General features: G+C 42.3%; 1 protein-coding gene across 1 annotated transcript; it reads left to right on the top strand.

The window, feature by feature from the left end:
• Nucleotides 1-12,626: 12,626 nt before the first annotated feature.
• LOC308239099 (14-3-3 protein theta-like) lies at nt 12,627-13,500 on the top strand (the record flags this gene model as incomplete). Its single annotated transcript, XM_080651690.1, has 1 exon — nt 12,627-13,500. One exon carries the CDS (start codon nt 12,627-12,629, stop codon nt 13,485-13,487), a length of 861 nt encoding a protein of 286 aa, XP_080507816.1. The 3' UTR covers nt 13,488-13,500.
• Between the last annotated feature and the right edge of the window lie 3,561 nt (nt 13,501-17,061).

Below are 17,061 nucleotides of genomic sequence, written 5' to 3'. Positions count from 1 at the left end.
GATCAATACAAGTCTCTTGTCTCTTTCAAGTATTTAAAAGGAGCAGTGGTCCCCCTCCCCCCTCCAATCTCTTCTCCAATGTTTCAACTGCCACCCTTTTATTACTTTTTCTTGAGTCAATTCTATGGTATGTTAAGCATTAATATAAGGAAAATAAAGGGCAGCCCTTTTTAATTAAATAGAGAGTTAAGTCATCAACTGAGCCTCACACACTATTCCTGGGGATGATCACAGAGGAAAAGGATGGCTGTGGGAACGGGACATCTAAGCTCTGAGCCCAGGAAGATGAAAGGAGTGTTTCCCGCAGGGTGGGGGCTGGAGACGAGACAGGTTTAAGGGAACACGGGGAACCGACTGAATTCAAACAAAACTGATGAACAAAACAATCGGGGGGAGAAGATAATTATGTCTTATAACAATTACCCTGGCTATGAAGCAAAATTAGCATAGTCCTTCCTAATTTAAATGTGTTGAAAGTGGCTGAGCATGACAGCAGAAAATTACAAGGTTTACGACGCAGGCTTTGGTTAACGTGACAGCAATGGGTTATTGTAGCTTTTTTGGTGCTGCTAACAATAACTATAAAGTGACCTATACATACTATACATATGAACTGTTTAAGGCTAGGGCAGGTTTCACTCTGCTGGCAGGTAACACAGTCATTACACACTTCAGGTGCGTTTTATGTACCTTGTTTTTATTATTTAAATCTTGATGAGTTTTAACTTATCAGTTATAGGTTCACTCTTTAGGGTCAGATGATTGTTCTAACCCTCCCTCCCTTCTTTCTGTCGTTCCCGCTGTCCATCCTTCCTTTTCTCCCTTTCCTCTTCCTTCCTTTCTTTTTTTCTTTCCAAATCTTTGGATCCAAGAAGAGAATGAGGAAGTCTTAGAAATGGACTTTCTTACAAGGGATTTTTTTCAAGTTTACCCACTTTCTCATAGTAGGGATCTTATTCCAATGTCTCAATTTCCAATTCAACTGTAGCTTCATTTCCGATCAAAAGTTCACTGAGCTGCATGACCACCTTCAGCTCACTCTGTAGCATAGTTCCCTTAACTGTTGTGTCTGTAACACTGACTCATTGAATTACTCAGCACTTTTTGTGTTCCTCCCCATTACCTTTATGTAGGAGAACTCCTGGGGCCATTATTTTGCGCATCACCCACTTCCTTAACTTAATCACAAAAGCAAAACATAATTTTACTTAATAACTTGATATCATGAGTTGAGAAAATGATCATTTTCTGTGTAGGCAAAGTCAACACACCGGCTCACATTACAAAACGTACATTAATCAACAGTGAACGGTTAGGTGCGCTGTGTAGGCAACTTAATTAATAAAGATTTAACCCGGGCTTCTTAGCCTCAGCACCGTTAACATTCGGCCCAGCTCATTTCTGTTGTTGTAGGGCTCGAACCTATGCACTGTAAGACAGCAGCGGTGTGCCTGGCCTCTGCCCATTAGGTACCAGTACAAACAACCCCTGCCCCCAGTTGTGACAACCAACCGTCTCCTGACATTGTCAGATATGCTGGAGGGGGGGGGGGGAGAAACAAAATCACCCCCGAAGGAGAACCACTGATTTAACCCAATCAATAAAGGTCTTCGATTGTAGGGAAAAGAAATAACACACTCGTCTTAATAGGATTAGTTTGTCTGCTACATATGTCCAATTATTGGCAACAGGAATTTATAACAGTCAGAATCAATTAGACAGGTTGTGCTGAGCTGCGAGGAACCGACACAGGAAATAGCAGAGAAGTTTCTTTCTCCATTGTGCTCAAGAAGTCTGGAAGGAAGCCCTTTACTGCTGCTGGTCGGGGGTCCTATGAGCCTCTCTGGTTTGGGCTGTGGGTCTGTCTTTTTGCTTTATCATTCCTAAAGTTTGGCTTCATAACACAACTCCCAGGGGCTGGTGGAGTGTCAGCCACCACTACCTGGACGCTGGAAAGAAAGCTAAGACAGGTATTTTTCAGCTGAACTGCTGTCTGGTATTATGATGGGGGGCGGGGGGGAGGGAGGGAGAGGGAATGAATATGGTGTTCGCAACTAGCAGTCTCCTCCTCATTCATTTCTCTTTACACTTGGGCAAATAGTTCTTAGACACCTGCTGTGTGCTGGACACTGGTAGGCACTGGCGAGGAGTAAAGAAGGAACTTGCTATCTGGCAGCACATATTCCATAGGGATAGGAAAGTATCACTTGATTAATAAACCGCAACTGGTAAAAATGCTACAAAAACACAGGATGCTCTGAGCCTCTTAGAAGCAACATGGTTTTGTCAGTTTCTTCAGTAACTGTCATTTGGCATTGAGAATGTGCTCAGTAAGGGTCTGGATCAGGGGTGGGCAAACTTTTTGACTCGAGGGCCACAATGGGTTCTTAAACTGGACCGGAGGGCCGGAACAAAAGTATGGATGGAGTGTTTGTGTGAACTAATATAAATTCAAAGTAAAGGAGCGGAGGGGAGAGCAAGAGAACCGGATAGAACAGCCGGATCCGGCCCGCGGGCCGTAGTTTGCCCAAGGCTGGTCTGGATAGACGTCCTGACTGTCTGACCTAGGACGCTGACCAAACTTGTATGTAAGCTGTCCTCACATGAATTTCCGAAATCAAAATAACGGACTAGCAATCAAAGCTAGTCCCTTTCCATTCCTTTTTAGTTTTAAGCATTGTGACTCAAAGCCCAGGTTGCAATATTGACTATCATTTTTTTTTTTTTTTTTTAGATTTTTAAAAATTGATTTTGAGAGAGAGAGGAAGGAAGCAGCAGAGAGAAAGAGAAACATGGATCGGCTGCCTCCTGCACACCCCCCCACTGGGGATCTAGCTTGATGCCCTGGCCTGTGCCCTGGCTGGAATCCAACAGGCAACCTTTCTGTGCACGGGATGATGTTCAACCAACTGAGCCACACTCGCCAGGACGCAAAATATACTCTTAAGTAAAGTCCTGCAGAAATTCTATCTCTATATTAAGTGAATTCACCTCCATTGGTGTTTACTCTAGAGAGGCCAACTGCTCAAATATTTTGTTAAGTTATTTCTGCAGTAAATTAATATGACTTTTGCTCAATGACATTACAACTTGGGTGGCTCAAAAAACAAAACTGAACTCAATTGTTCCTCCAGAATATTATCTGTAGTATCATTGTTTTTGCAATTATATCCTGCTTCTTATGTAAATAAGCTCTGTGGTGGGTGTACAATGTAAAGTTGCCTTAGAGGAGTCTAGAAAGCAATGCATTTGGGGAGTAAATAAATTCACTCCAACCACATTAACCTTAAATATTACTCCGACTCGTGCAGACTGAAGCTTCCCCACGCTCGTGCACAAACTCATCCAGAGACACATAAATAAGACCCTGTCAAAACTATCCCCATTATTATCCAGTCTCATCCAGTCAGTTCAGAAAACAATAACAACTGAAATATGTCTGTACTAGAAGATACCTTCCTTTTATTGCCTTAAAAGATATTTCTCTGTGGCTTTCTTTTGCTACAAGAGAGCAATGGGCAAACTCGGAAATTTTTCTATTTCTTTTGTGAACCTAAACTAGCCAGCTCTCTTATAGGGATTGTATAAGTAAACTCCTACTCAGAGATTTTGTTTTTCTATTGCTACTCAAATGCTATTTAAAAAAAAAAATGTCTTAAAGACTGTAAGTTTCCTAACATCATAGTCATTATGCTTTAATCTCTAGGTGTTAAATTGGCAACAGAGCTCCTTTCTCCCTGAAAACCCCCAATGGTCAAAGGTATTTTAGCTCCCAAACACCATGTTAAGTTTAAGAACCAATATATTTGCTACTATTTTGACTGGAACAGTCTCAGATTTACAGAATTGTTATGAAGGTAGCACGAAGAGTTCTCCTGTACCCCACACTCGGTTTTACCCACCTATTATAACATCTTACATTAGGGTGGTCCATTTGTCGCAACTAGTGAGCCGATGTTAATACGTTATTTTTAACTAAAGTTAATACATAATAAAGTTCCCCAGACTTCCTCATCTTCCCCCTAATGGCCGTGTTCTGTTCCAGGATCCCAGTCAGGACCCCACCGTCCATTTATGAGGCTGTGTCAGGCCTATGTAGACTCCGTTGGTGTGACACCTTCTCAGACCTTCCTTGCCTCTGATGACCTTCGAAGTTCTAGGGAGGACTAGTCAGACATTTTGCAGAATTTCCCCGTTTAGACTGGGATTATGTGTTTTTGGTAGGAAGGACGCAGAGGCCAAGTGCCATTCTCATCACATCATATTGAGGGTACAACTATCAGTGTGACTTACCACTGCCATTAACCTTGATCACCTGGCTGAGGGAGTGTTTGCCAGGCTGCCACCCTGAATGGAAGCACACACTTAAGGACGAGGAGTTACGATCTCCCTCTTGAGGGCAAAGTATCTACATAAGTTATCTGAAATTCTTTTGCATGGGAGATTCATTTATTCTCCCCCCTTTATTTATTCATCAATAATTTATACCAGTGTGGGCTCATAGATATTCATTTTATTTTTTAAATATATTTTTTATTGATTTCAGAAAGGAAGGGAGAGGGAGAGAGAGACACATCAATGATGAAAGAGAATCATTGATCGGCTGCCTCCTGCACGCTCCCTACTGGGGATTAAACCCACAACCAGGGCATGGGGAATCGAACTGTGACCTCCTGGTTCAAAGGTGGATGCTCACCCACTGAGCCACACCAGCCCGGCAAGGTATTCATTCCATACTTTGACTTGTAATCCAATATTGCTTTATTTTCTTGTTGGTCAGACTGTTCCAGCTTTGGCCGCTGGACATCCTTTTGGCTCACTCTTATGTCTCATTGACATACCCCCGTCAACATGGGGTTGCTTTCTGAGTACTTTCCAGCTCAACAGCTTCAGTCCTTGAGCCAGCCATTTCTCCAGGAAGTCCTGGTCCCTTTTACTAGTATTGATGAATGGTATTAAAAACCGAGATCTGGGTGCCAGCTCCTGGAGTGTGTGAAATATTGCCTTGGATGGTACTGTACAGTAAATGCCTAGTGCAGCTTAAAAGAAATTAATTGTTATTAATGATTGCCTTTTGCATCTTATCCTCATACTTGCTTTAAAGCAAGCAACTAAATTATGTAACATTGTAGTAAATTTTCCACATAAGAGACTCCATTTCGCCTACCATTTTTGTCTGATTATGAATAATAAATCTACTTTCAGAAAAACAATGGGGAAGAGGTGGGGTAGGGGTGCAGAAAACACACACAGTGTGAAGCAGCGTAACAAAAACAGGGAAAGGTCTCCTCACTACATCCTTACTCCGCTTTTATAACAATTCTTCAGAAGACGAGCGTTCTTGTGTCCTCACTGATTGCTTCTGAGATGGGAAAGTGACTGCATTTTGAGGCATACAGAAGTGGCACCACAGAGTTCTCCCAAGAACAAACACAAATTCACATAGGAGTATATTGATGTGCCTCGTAAAGCTGACTTTCAGATTGTGTGTGCGTGTGGGTGCGCATGCGTGCTCACACACGAGTTGCACGTACACACACCCCCAGTCTGAAGAAGCATCGGCCTGTGACCTTTGTTTTTCTTCCTGTTCCTTTTGTCACTGGGTTTTATGCACGTTGCTTAGGGGAAGCAGAGAGAGCTACACACAAGGACAGATTATCTTTTAGAGCACTCCGGGGTTAGCTTCATTTCCCCCTCTTCTTTTTATGAAGCAAATGATAGCAAACATAAACCGGAGCCCTGAAAGAAGAAAATGCATGGAACGATACGAGTAAGCTTTCAAAAATCTGCAAAACACGACGGGCAGACCTCCAGCTTAGCGGGAGGCTGGGGCTAAAATATGCAATGCGTACACGTGCCCACTGTATCTCCAGCACTTAGAAAAAGATAAAAGTGGTCTTGAAAGTGAATGAAGTTGACTCTCAAGAAGTGGGTTTTAGATGCTGAATGTTTAATTCGCTGATAAAAGGGACCTGATTTCCTGCACACGGCTGCCATAAATAAAAAAAAAAAAATGAGAGAAAAAAAGCACATCTTAAAAGAGAAGCAATGAGCAGAAACTGACCTTTCTGTGAGCAAGCAGATGAGAGAAGGTATTTGGCTAATCCCAGCTGTCTCTGATTGGCCAGGCAGCCCCGTGTTGAAAATGTCTCCATCTGCGCTAATCTGCTCTCAGTTGGATGAGCTGAGGCCTTCAGAGTTAACCTGACATTTAACAATAATTACCCTTTCGAATGACCCCGGCCCAATCGCCTGCTCTCTAAGAAATCTCCTTTTTCTGTGCGTGCTCCCAAACCCCTCGACTTTTGTGTTAGAGATAGGGGGAGAGAAAAAGATGTGACGATAACGCTGGTGTGTGTAAACACACAGAAGTGTGTGGCTGTGTGTATTTATAGACCTATACGTTATATATAAATACTTACACGGCATCATACATGAGAACTGGGATCGATAACTGGTCACAGGGCCTGTTTTCACGGCTCTCTTGACTGTCCTGAATGGTGTAGTTTATCAATAAGGCCTTGTGGTATGAAGACAAAAGCAAAGGAATGATATCACCGATTCAAGTGTGTGGGGAGGGGGATCTGTTTAGTGGCTATTCTCTGAGAGTCAGAGTTCCAAGCACTTGAGTGTCCCTTATCAGACGCCGGGAGAAATGGTGCATGAAAACAGGTTCAGATGGAAGAACCAAGGTCAGAGGTCAGGGAGGCTAACTGTAGATGAAATGTGGCCATTTCTTTTTACCTGAGGCTGGCTTCATCTTTTCTTAGAAAGGTCATTGTGATAAAAACAAAACACACATCTCAAAAAGAAATCCCTTCTGGGGTTTTATTTGCTTAAAAAAGATAATAAAAAAGCCTTTCCCAGTTTAGGCCTGCGTTTTCCCAGAGCTTCCCTATCGGGGGCCATGGTAAGATAAGGCAGTTTCTAGCACTAATATTTAGTAAGGAGTGTCCACAAGGCTGAAGGTTTGCATTACCCAGGCACCCAGAAGTTCAAGTACTTGTCCTAACCTTGTCCAAAATACCAGGCCTGGACAGCTTGGCAAAAGTGGTCTGGAACTCCCATAAGCACAATTCCTTTTAAAATTTGTCATATTTGTGTGTGTTTGTTTTTTTTTTGGTGCACTTTAAATATATATATATATATATATATATATATATATATATACACACATACACACACACACACACACACACACACATACACACACACACACACACACATATATATATATATTTTAATATTTTTTCCTAATGCAAGAAACTCTGTCCATGGCTCTGTTCCTCCAGTGTATTGAGTCTTTTGTTTGTTTTGATTGATTGATTTTTGAGAGAAAGAGAAACATCGATTTGTTGTTCCACTTACTATGCACCCATTGGTGATTCCTGTATATGCCCCGACCAGGGATCAAACCTACAACCCTGGAGCATCGGGTGGATTCTCTAACCAATGGAGCTACACGGCCAGAGCCAGTGTATTGAGTTTTGAGCTGATCCTGCGGGCCCATGCAACAAGGTTGGGGACAGCAAGCAGTCTGATTTAGTGCACACTCGGCGGGTCCATAAAGCCACCTTCTTCGGGTCTCAATCCCATTTTTTTTTTTAATTATCTGGGGAATTCTTTCCTTAAAACAATCCCCAGACCCATTACCAGTCTGCCTACCTACTTCTCTAGGTTTCAATTATTAATAATAATAATTACTACTTTACTTTTATTCCACACTCAGCCCCCCAAAACATTGCAAGCCCCCAGTAAAGTGGCCATTATCTTTTTGGAACTATTAACCAATTGCTATTCTTACAGCAGGAATGCTTTTGCATAAAATGGTACCTAAAATTGTCTCTGGCCTGCTCACAACCTTCATTATTCAAAACTTAACTTGAAAAGAAATCGTTTGGGGCTGGATACACTGGCAGACTTCAGTTGCTATGGTGTAACAGTTGGATGATTTCCAAAATGGAAAAGATTTCTGCTCAGTATGCCTTGCCATATAAGCCCCCAAATTCCCCTTTCTTAATATTAACAGAAGTGCACATATGGTTATTATCTTTACAAAAAGGCTTTTTCCTTTTAGGAACAACATTTACAATAATTTGTAAAATTAATTCTGCCTGTTGGAGAAAGTTTGGAAAAACACTGAAAAGTTGGGAGGAGGATAAAAATCATTTAGTTGCTACCATTCCTTTTTCTATTTCTAAAAATGGTAATGAGTAGTGATAAACATATAACAATAACCTTTGTTGGGAAGTGACCAAGAGCCAGGTCAGAGTTTCTATGTAGATCATGTCATTTAATCCCCAAAATAATCATAGTTAGTAGGTATTATTGTTTTTTTTTAAGGCAATTTCTTAACCGCAGGCCTATTGACATTGGAGCTAAATAATTCTTTGCTGTGGATGCTGTCCTGTGCAGTACCCAGAGCCCACAAGATGCCAGCAACTCCGATCCACAATGGGCATTGCCAATGCCCCCAGGACAGCAAAATCACCCCACTGAGAACCACTGATTCAAGGCCGTACTCCCAGTCATAAGTCAAGGTCATACTCCCAGTGACATGAGCAGGAATTAAAAATCAGTTTTATCTCTCTTCATAGAGGTGATCTTATTCCGAATATAGTTCACATAATTGTTTCTCTCATTTAACATGTGTTGGACTTGGCTTAACTATTTCTCTTTTATTCAATATTCCTTTCATTGGACAATATAAATAATGCACTAAATGATCATCTTTATACATAATCTTGTTTTCTTTTGTATTTATGATTTTCCTTATGCTGTGTTTCCCAAGCTGATATTTCTGAGTCATAATGCGTGTATTTTGAGAGACTTCTGGTATACAGTGCCACATTCGCTGAGCCAACTCACACTCCCATCAGCCTCGTGTGAGAGTCTGCCCCTGCACTACCATGTGTATTTGAGGTTTATAACTGATGATCTTCAAATTGTGTGGCCTTAAACATCCAACATGGGTTAAAATTCCCCTGGAGAAATAAAAGCATATGTGTCGCCATTAATGTCATCCATGTAATAAGTTTTAGGTAGAAGACATCAATGAATCCCAACTTCCTGTAACCTACTAATACTTTCTGGAATTCCTTGCCTTTCTGAACCCCACTGGCCACCCACAATTTCCCAGGGAAAGCCCAGCCAATGGGACAATCTTTATTAACACTTCCAAAAATGAGTCATAATCATTTGTACTGGAATCTGCTAATATCAGTTCTTTACATTGGACCCAATTTCCTCCCCAAGAGCTCACCACCTGCCATTCAGCCAAAGAACAAATGGTAGAGGAAGCTTATCTTCCTGTGACTTGCTGGATTCAGGGTACCCTGCTTCACATACATTGGTTGATTTATGCATCCACTGGTTGATTCCTGTATATGCTGAATTTAATCTGCATGAAAATATCTGCATTTTGTAGGGAGGATGGTGAAATTTAGCAAGCCATTTTGCCAAGTTCACAAGCTAGAAAGTGGTAATACTGACATTTTATTTATATTTTATTTTTTAAAATATATTCTTATTGATTTCAGAGAGGAAGGGAGAGGGAGAGAGAGAGAGAGAAACATTAATGATGAGACTGAATCATGGATTGACTGCCTCCTAACACCCCACACTGGGGATCGAGCCTGCAACCTGGGCATAGGCCCTGAATAGGAATCGAACTGTGACCTCCTGGTTCATAGGTCAATGCTCAACCACTGAGCCATGCTGGCTGGGCAATACTGATATTTAAACCAAACTTCTCTCTGGCCTTCTACCAGATTAACAGGCCTCAAAGACATTTCCCAACAAAAGCCTTAACACTGACAGACACTTCAAAGGTACTTCCACAACCAGTCCCACTGGTCCCACCTAGAACTTGTTAGAAAGGCAAATGTAGGTCTCACAGAGTGGGGTCTAGAAATCCCTTCAAGAAGCCCTCCAAGTAAACGTGGTACCTGCTCAAGTTTGAGAACCACGCCTTCCCCTCTCTACACCCCTGGCATCAGTCAGTACCATCTGCATCTGAATATGTTTCCGGTAAGGACAAGTGCTATTTCCCATGTTTGTGTGTGTCTCACACAAAAAGTATCAATGGTAAGAAAGCTTTTCTGCTTTGTACCTGAACTTAAAAAGTATCTATATTTTTTATTTCTTCAGTTTTCCTCTGTGCTTCTGTCCACCCTATTTAAAGTTTATCTTCTGACGTCTCACACCTCTTTCTGGATTTCCCCCTATGATGAAGCCTGGCAGAGGCTCAACAGAACGATGAGTTACAGCCAACGATCCTAATGCTATTCTAATGGGTGTATTCATTGCTTGCACCGAAATGATCGCCTTCGATTTCGGTTGTTTCTTTGCAAGTTTTTCTGTCTTGTTTTAGAGCCACCATATGGCCTGAGAGCACCACTGAACTTACTTTGCTGGCGCTGACTACCTTTCCCAAACTGCCCTGGAGATCCCAGGAGAAACCTCTCCCCCCACTGCACTCTCCACGTTCACAGTCAATCAACAGCGCTTGCCAAGTCTGGGCAGGGCACTGCCCTGAAGGAAATGCCATGAGGAGACGTTGCCACGGAAGCAGACGTCATCAGAGGTAATAAGATAACGAGACATTCTTATTTAGGCCCCAGCATATGCTCAAAGGTAGGAAAAGTGCTTAGGCATTCACAGCTTTACTGTGGACGCTGGCAACTGGGCGAATACAAATAGAATAAACAATAGAAGCCGGAAATATTTGAGATTAGGAAATTAATTCAAGCCTGGGCCAAGAAGTCAGCATTCATAAGCTAGCTAGTTCCACCCTTGTCATGCATGTCAAGCAAGGTCTCTTAATCACTCATCACAAGCCACCTACGAGGTTCACTGCCGGGTCAGGAGTGCGGCCTTTCATTCGTAGTATTTCAGGGTCTTACCCAACTCGTAGTAGCGACCCCAACAGACCAATAAGCAAGCATTTCTGCACGTCACCCGGCCACAATCTATACAGCAGAAATATAGGCGTTAGTGACTCACCTTTGTCATGCCGTTCCCTCTACGGGATCATAAAGGTAGTTAATTAGGTCAGACTAGAAGGCCTATCAGTAAGCCGCAGAGGTAGAAATGGCCCCTTCAAGCTATAGAGCATTGAAAAGGCTCCCGGTGAAATCCTTCTGAAATAAACATGTATCTATTCACAAAAAACTTAGCAGCGTTCATTCCTTTCATCCCCACAGCCCTACCCCTGCCTTATTTCTTAAGTCACCCAGACCTTGTCTTTCCAGTAATGTCATAATCAGCAGGCTGAAAGCAAGGTTGCTGATAATTGTTCTTTATGTTGCTCTTTGTTTAGTATCTGATTCAATACATCTAGGTGGACACCATTTCATCACCTTCTTAGTAACAGAGGTGAAAAAAATCAATGGCAATCAGATTACCTTGTTAACAGGAAGGCGAAAGGGCCAGTGTGTTAAGTTCACAGGGCATCCCCTTTCATTTAAAACATTTCACTTTTTTTATTATTTATCTTTATTATTATTTATAGCACCAAGCCCGGAGCATTTCCCAACACAGAGCGCGGCCCTGCATTTGTCTCCTGCGGAGCCCAGCGTTTCTGCCCTAGCCCAGGCCGGGTCGGGGACCCCTTGTGCTGCCTTTTCTCACAAAGTACTGGGGCCAGTCCCGAAGGACGCTGGGTGCAGCGCTGACTTTGTGATCCCAGCTGTCATATGATATTGTATTTATTGCCGTGTTTGTTATTTTCTGTTGGTCTTCATTAAGATCACTGTTATTATCCGCAGCAGCAATGCGCCCCAGGCTGGGCAGGGGTATTATAATGTGCCCCAAAACAAAGCTCTCAGGGTGGGACTTCCAGATGAAGGACACGGTATGGGGCAGGGCAGGCCAAAATAATAGGACGGATGCGGGCAGCCCTACACGGGCGCTAGGCAACTCCTGAACGAGGAAGTGAGTGCTTTGAAGAACAGGTGCTCATGAAGAAGGTTTTTGAAATGGAGAAGGACGGGATGTTCTTGCAAATACGTTATTGTTTGAGCTTAATGGATAATTCAACAACATTTCTGAAAAACCACAGGCACTGTTGGACCTGAAAGGCGTGTGGGCAGGAGGGCAGTTTCATTCCAATTGGGGCACTGCTTACCCTTCATTATGAAGTAAGGGGCCACGTGTCAGCTGCCTGTGCTCAGCTAGGAGACCTGGAAGTGTCTCCATGGGTTCCTTGAACTTGAACTTGAGTTTATGCCTCTGCATACTTGGGGGATGTGTGTGTGTGTGGGGGGGGGAGGGTCTCAGAAACCCATGGGAACATGAACTTGGTCTGAGTTTCAGGAGGTGAGGCCAGGCATGAGCTCAGGTGCGGTGGCCCTGGAGGTGGCTATGGGTGGGCAGCTGATGCTACCAGTGGACTGTTAGTTTTTGGAAAAGCAAATCACACTCAGATTATAACCCGAGGTCGTGCCACTTGCTCAGATGTCATTCTCAACCAACAATGCTTTTCAGGCACCATTTTAGCAACATACGTTAAAATGTTTGCCAAATATTCAGACCCTTTGGCAGAGAATATTCTTAAAAGTCTATTCTAGACTCGCGCCGCGGCCACGGAGATGGTGCTCGCCCGCGCTCTCCTCCCCGTCCCCCCCATGGAGAAGACGGAGCTGATCCAGAAGGCGAAGCTGGCCGATCAGACCGAGCGCTACGACGACATGGCCACCTGCGTGAAGGCCGTGACAGAGCAGGGCTCCAAGCTGTCCAACGAGGAGCGCAACCTGCTCTCGGTGGCCGACAAGAACGTGGTCGGCGGCCTCCGGTCCGCCTGGAGGGTCATCTCGAGCATCGAGCAGAAGACTGACACCTCGGACAAGAAGCTGCAGCTGATCAAGGACTACCGGGAGAAAGTGGAATCGGAGCTGCGCTCCATCTGCACCGCCGTGCTGAAATTGTTGGATAAGTATTTAATAGCCAACGCAACTAATCCAGAGAGTAAGGTCTTCTATCTGAAGATGAAGGCAGACTACTTCCGGTACCTTGCTGAGGTCGCATGTGGTGATGATCGAAAACAAACGATAGACAATCCCCAAGGGGCTTTCCAAGAGGCTGTCGATATCAGCAAGAAGGAGATGCAGCCCACACACCCGATCCGCCTGGGGCTGGCTCTCGACTTCTCCGTGTTTTACTATGAGGTCCTCAACAACCCCGAGCTCGCCTGCACACTGGCCAAGATGGCTTTTGACGAGGCCATTGCCGAACCCGATACACTGAATGAAGGCTCGTACAAAGACAACACCCTCATCATGCAGTTGCTTAGGGACAGCCTCACATTATGGACATCGGACAGTGCAGGAGAAGAATGTGACGCGGCAGGAGGAGGCCGAAAACTGACTGCCGACAGGGCGGTGTCCTCCTTCCCTCCAGAAACCTCTGTGCACATCTCCATTCCTTCCTCCATGTGGATTTCCCAGAGCAAAGAAACCATTCATGTGCATGGAATCCACTGTTCCTAGTCTTTTCACACTGCAGCTGTGGGAAACTCCATTCCTTGATTTGTGTTTGTCTTGGCCTTCCCGGTGTGCAGTTACTGCTGTAGAAAAGTATTAATAGCTCCATTTCACATAAACATAAGTAACTTCCAAACACTTACGTAGAGGACTAAAAATGTATTTGGTATTTAAGTAATCTGAACCAGTTCTGCAAGTGACTGAGTTTTGTATTACTGTGAAGATATGAAAATGTAGTTAATTACAAGTTAAAGAGTGCTTTACGTAACTTCTTAATTTCTACATTCCCTTCCTCACTCTTTGGGGGTTTCCTATCAATGAGCAAGTTTCCGTGTTCTTAATGTATTCCTTTTGGGCAGGAATCCGGAAGTATTAGGTTGAATGGGAAAGCAGTTGATAATTCTGGGCTGCGGGTCACAAATTGAAATGCCTCCTGTGTCACACATGGTGGAGGTCTTGGGTGGCTGTGACGACCGGGAGTTTCCTTATCCACTCTTCATTTGCTGCTGTTTCAGTTGACAATTTCCCTTCCTAATAAAAATTCACTTACACCTTCAAAAAAAAAGTCTATTCTAAGGAAATACTCATTAATTAGGATCAAACCCCTGGGTACAACACAACAGTATTCATTTTAAAAGCAAAAATTTTTAAAGTGAGAAAAAACAAAACTGAAGCCGGTAATTTTACACCAACAAAATGGGATGAATGAAGTGAACATTAAGCAATATTTAAATATGTAATTACAAAACGATTCAGCATTCTGAAAAGTACTTACCCTGTAATTCAAGGTAGAAAATCCCACAGGAAGTTGTATATACACCATTATAACAATTATAAAATACACATGATAAAGTATTTCAAATGATGAACACAAATGAATAGTAATTGTGTTGGTGGGTTAATGGTACAAAATTTTTTCTTCGTTTCTCAAAGTTTCTGCAATGCTGTCATATTACTTTAATAATTAATAAAAAAAAAATACTGAAACCATTCAAAACGACCCTGGTATCAGAATGGTTAAAATACACTGATGATCTCTTTATTATTTGCCCATCACCTCACTTTGTATAACCTGCGAATATCATCTGAACTGAGACACAAGAGCACTCCGAGCTCTTTGGGGAGCACTGTGCACGGCCCGTTCCCTTCCACAATTTCCTTCCCCGGAGCACCTTTCTTGGACTCCATTTGTCCAAACAAACATTGCCAAAAGGCAGTTGCTACCCCTGGCTTCCGATTCCATTCTGTCCACTCACCACAACTACATCTGTCATGGAACGCAGTTGGATTTTTCACTGACATACACAGAGATGAATACTTAGATTTAAAACCCATTAAGACATTCAATATTTATATTCATATCAGCTTTCTAGGCAACTGAATCTGTCTCAAATCAAGATCACCCTAATTTTATAAATTCAGTCAGCTGTGATCTGTTTGTGTCAGTCTCACTTACCTTGTCTTCTGTGCCTTAAATGTGGGTTGTTCGTGAAAGCCCACCACTCTACAGCTGGGAGCTCTAACAGCTGACGCCGTCCAATCAGATCTCTCCAATCACACCTGCAGATGTAACAGACAAATATGAAGTTCCTGGCAGGAAGATCTAAATTGGAAACTTGTTGATAGTCATGTATAAAGTTGCGGGCTTGACAATCTCCCAAGTTCTCTATTTCTTCATGTAAAAAGCGGGGGGGGGGGGGGGGGGTTTATAAAATCCTGCCCATTTTGTATAATCCTTTGAGATCACAGTGGGAAAATCAACCCAAAAAAAGTCTGAGAGAGATGTTACGGTCAATTTTCTTATTGAATTCAAGAAGGTAATATTGTTTTAACTTTTTTCACTTTTTTTTATTTATTATGTTCTCTCCTTTTCTCTGTTGTTAACTTTAGAACTCTACCACTCTTTTAGGGTTTCAGAGTGTGCAAATGGGGATCCACAGGAATTCTGACCCCCAACTTACCTGCTACATTCAACAGAATACTACCAATCAGAAGAGAACACAGTTGTGCATCATGTTTATCAGTTTATAAACTGTGCCATCTCCTAAACGTTTGAAGAATCACATCTGCCTTCATATCCGACATACAATGACCATCTTTATGTACTTGCTATGACTGCTTTCACTGGTCAAGCGAAATGACCAAGTCAGAGATTTTATTTGTGCTTCCAATGCCAATGTCTTATTTGTCTTTTTTGTGCATTGAGAGGGGGCCACACATACCTCACCCACAGAACTCAGCACCCTATGCTGAAACAGTCCACTGTCTGACTTCACCACATCCTTTACTTTAAGTTCCTTGAAGGCAGGGACGTTTTTCCCCCCAGGTATACAATTCCAGGACCCATCATAGTTTTCCGTTGATTTTAAGCATCTGAGAAGTATATATGCAAAGTTTTGTGAGAACAACTGACCCAATTGATTTGAACCAGGACTGTTGGAGGCCCTGGTCAGGTAGCTCAGTTAGTTCAAGTGTCATCCCAAAACACCAAGGTTGTGGGTTTGACCCCTTGTACTTATCAGACTAGCTTGGTGTTGATTCAATTGATATTATTTTGATGAAATGAAATGAATATGCACTTTTGTATTTTTCAACTAAAACAATATTATCTTATAACAAAGACAAGAAAATTTGGTGCTTTTTCAATGTCTACTAACTAAATGTATTTTGACTGAACATGGAACACTCAATCAATAAATCTGTTACATTCCAAAGAAAAAACAAAATATAGGCGAGAAGAAAAAAAAAGAGGCAAATGATTGATTAAACTCAACAGTCTTCATTTTTCATTCATTTATGTATGTTTGAGGATTCCTGGAGTTTTAACTGAATTTCAGGTTGAATCACATGTAACTAGTAGGAACCTCTTCAACACAGAATCCCACCGCTGGAGTCTTTTCAATTAATTAAGTGTTGCCGAGGTTAGTAACGATTTTAGGCTACAGAACGAAATCATTTCATGAAGTGCCAAGTTCCTTATGTGTTTTTCTCCTCCCTTCTCTGCATATGGCAGGCAGAAATTGAATTCTGTCAATAGGCTAAAAAAAAAGCCTTATCCCTAGAATGACTTCAAACATAAATCTGATGACTTAAAAAATAAGGGGGGAAAAGTAAGTAATCATGTAGAATGAAATAGAGTTCACTACCAATAGAGAGGTTCTTGCAACTTTCTGAAATGTGGTGGTTAAAAATGAGGAATAATTACAAACATTCCCATCTTTCTAAAGTTTATAAAATATTGAGGAACATCAGTTAAAATAAGAATAGCAACCACCAAGTAATCAATCGCTCTCTGTTGAATTTCTATTTGAAGCCAGCACTACACAAATTGAAGTCAAGAACAGAAGACTGTGATCTTATACTCAGTCTATAATCGTGTTCCTTAGTCAAGATGTGTCCCAGAGGGTTATGAGACCTCAATCTGGCCTCCAGCCCGTACGGGATAGGGGCAGGGATAAAAATTTGTGAAGATATGTTAGTTCTGGAGCAACATAAAGACTTATTTAGGGGTTTATCTGTTGGGCTGCACTTGAAAAGGAGGTTTTTTAAATATTTTTTTTACTGATTTCAGAGAGGAAGG

Source organism: Plecotus auritus (genome assembly GCF_963455305.1).
Source record: "Plecotus auritus genome assembly, chromosome: 15".
Classification (NCBI taxonomy): Eukaryota; Metazoa; Chordata; class Mammalia; order Chiroptera; family Vespertilionidae; genus Plecotus; species Plecotus auritus.
This window is presented reverse-complemented; position numbering and strand designations above follow the sequence as displayed.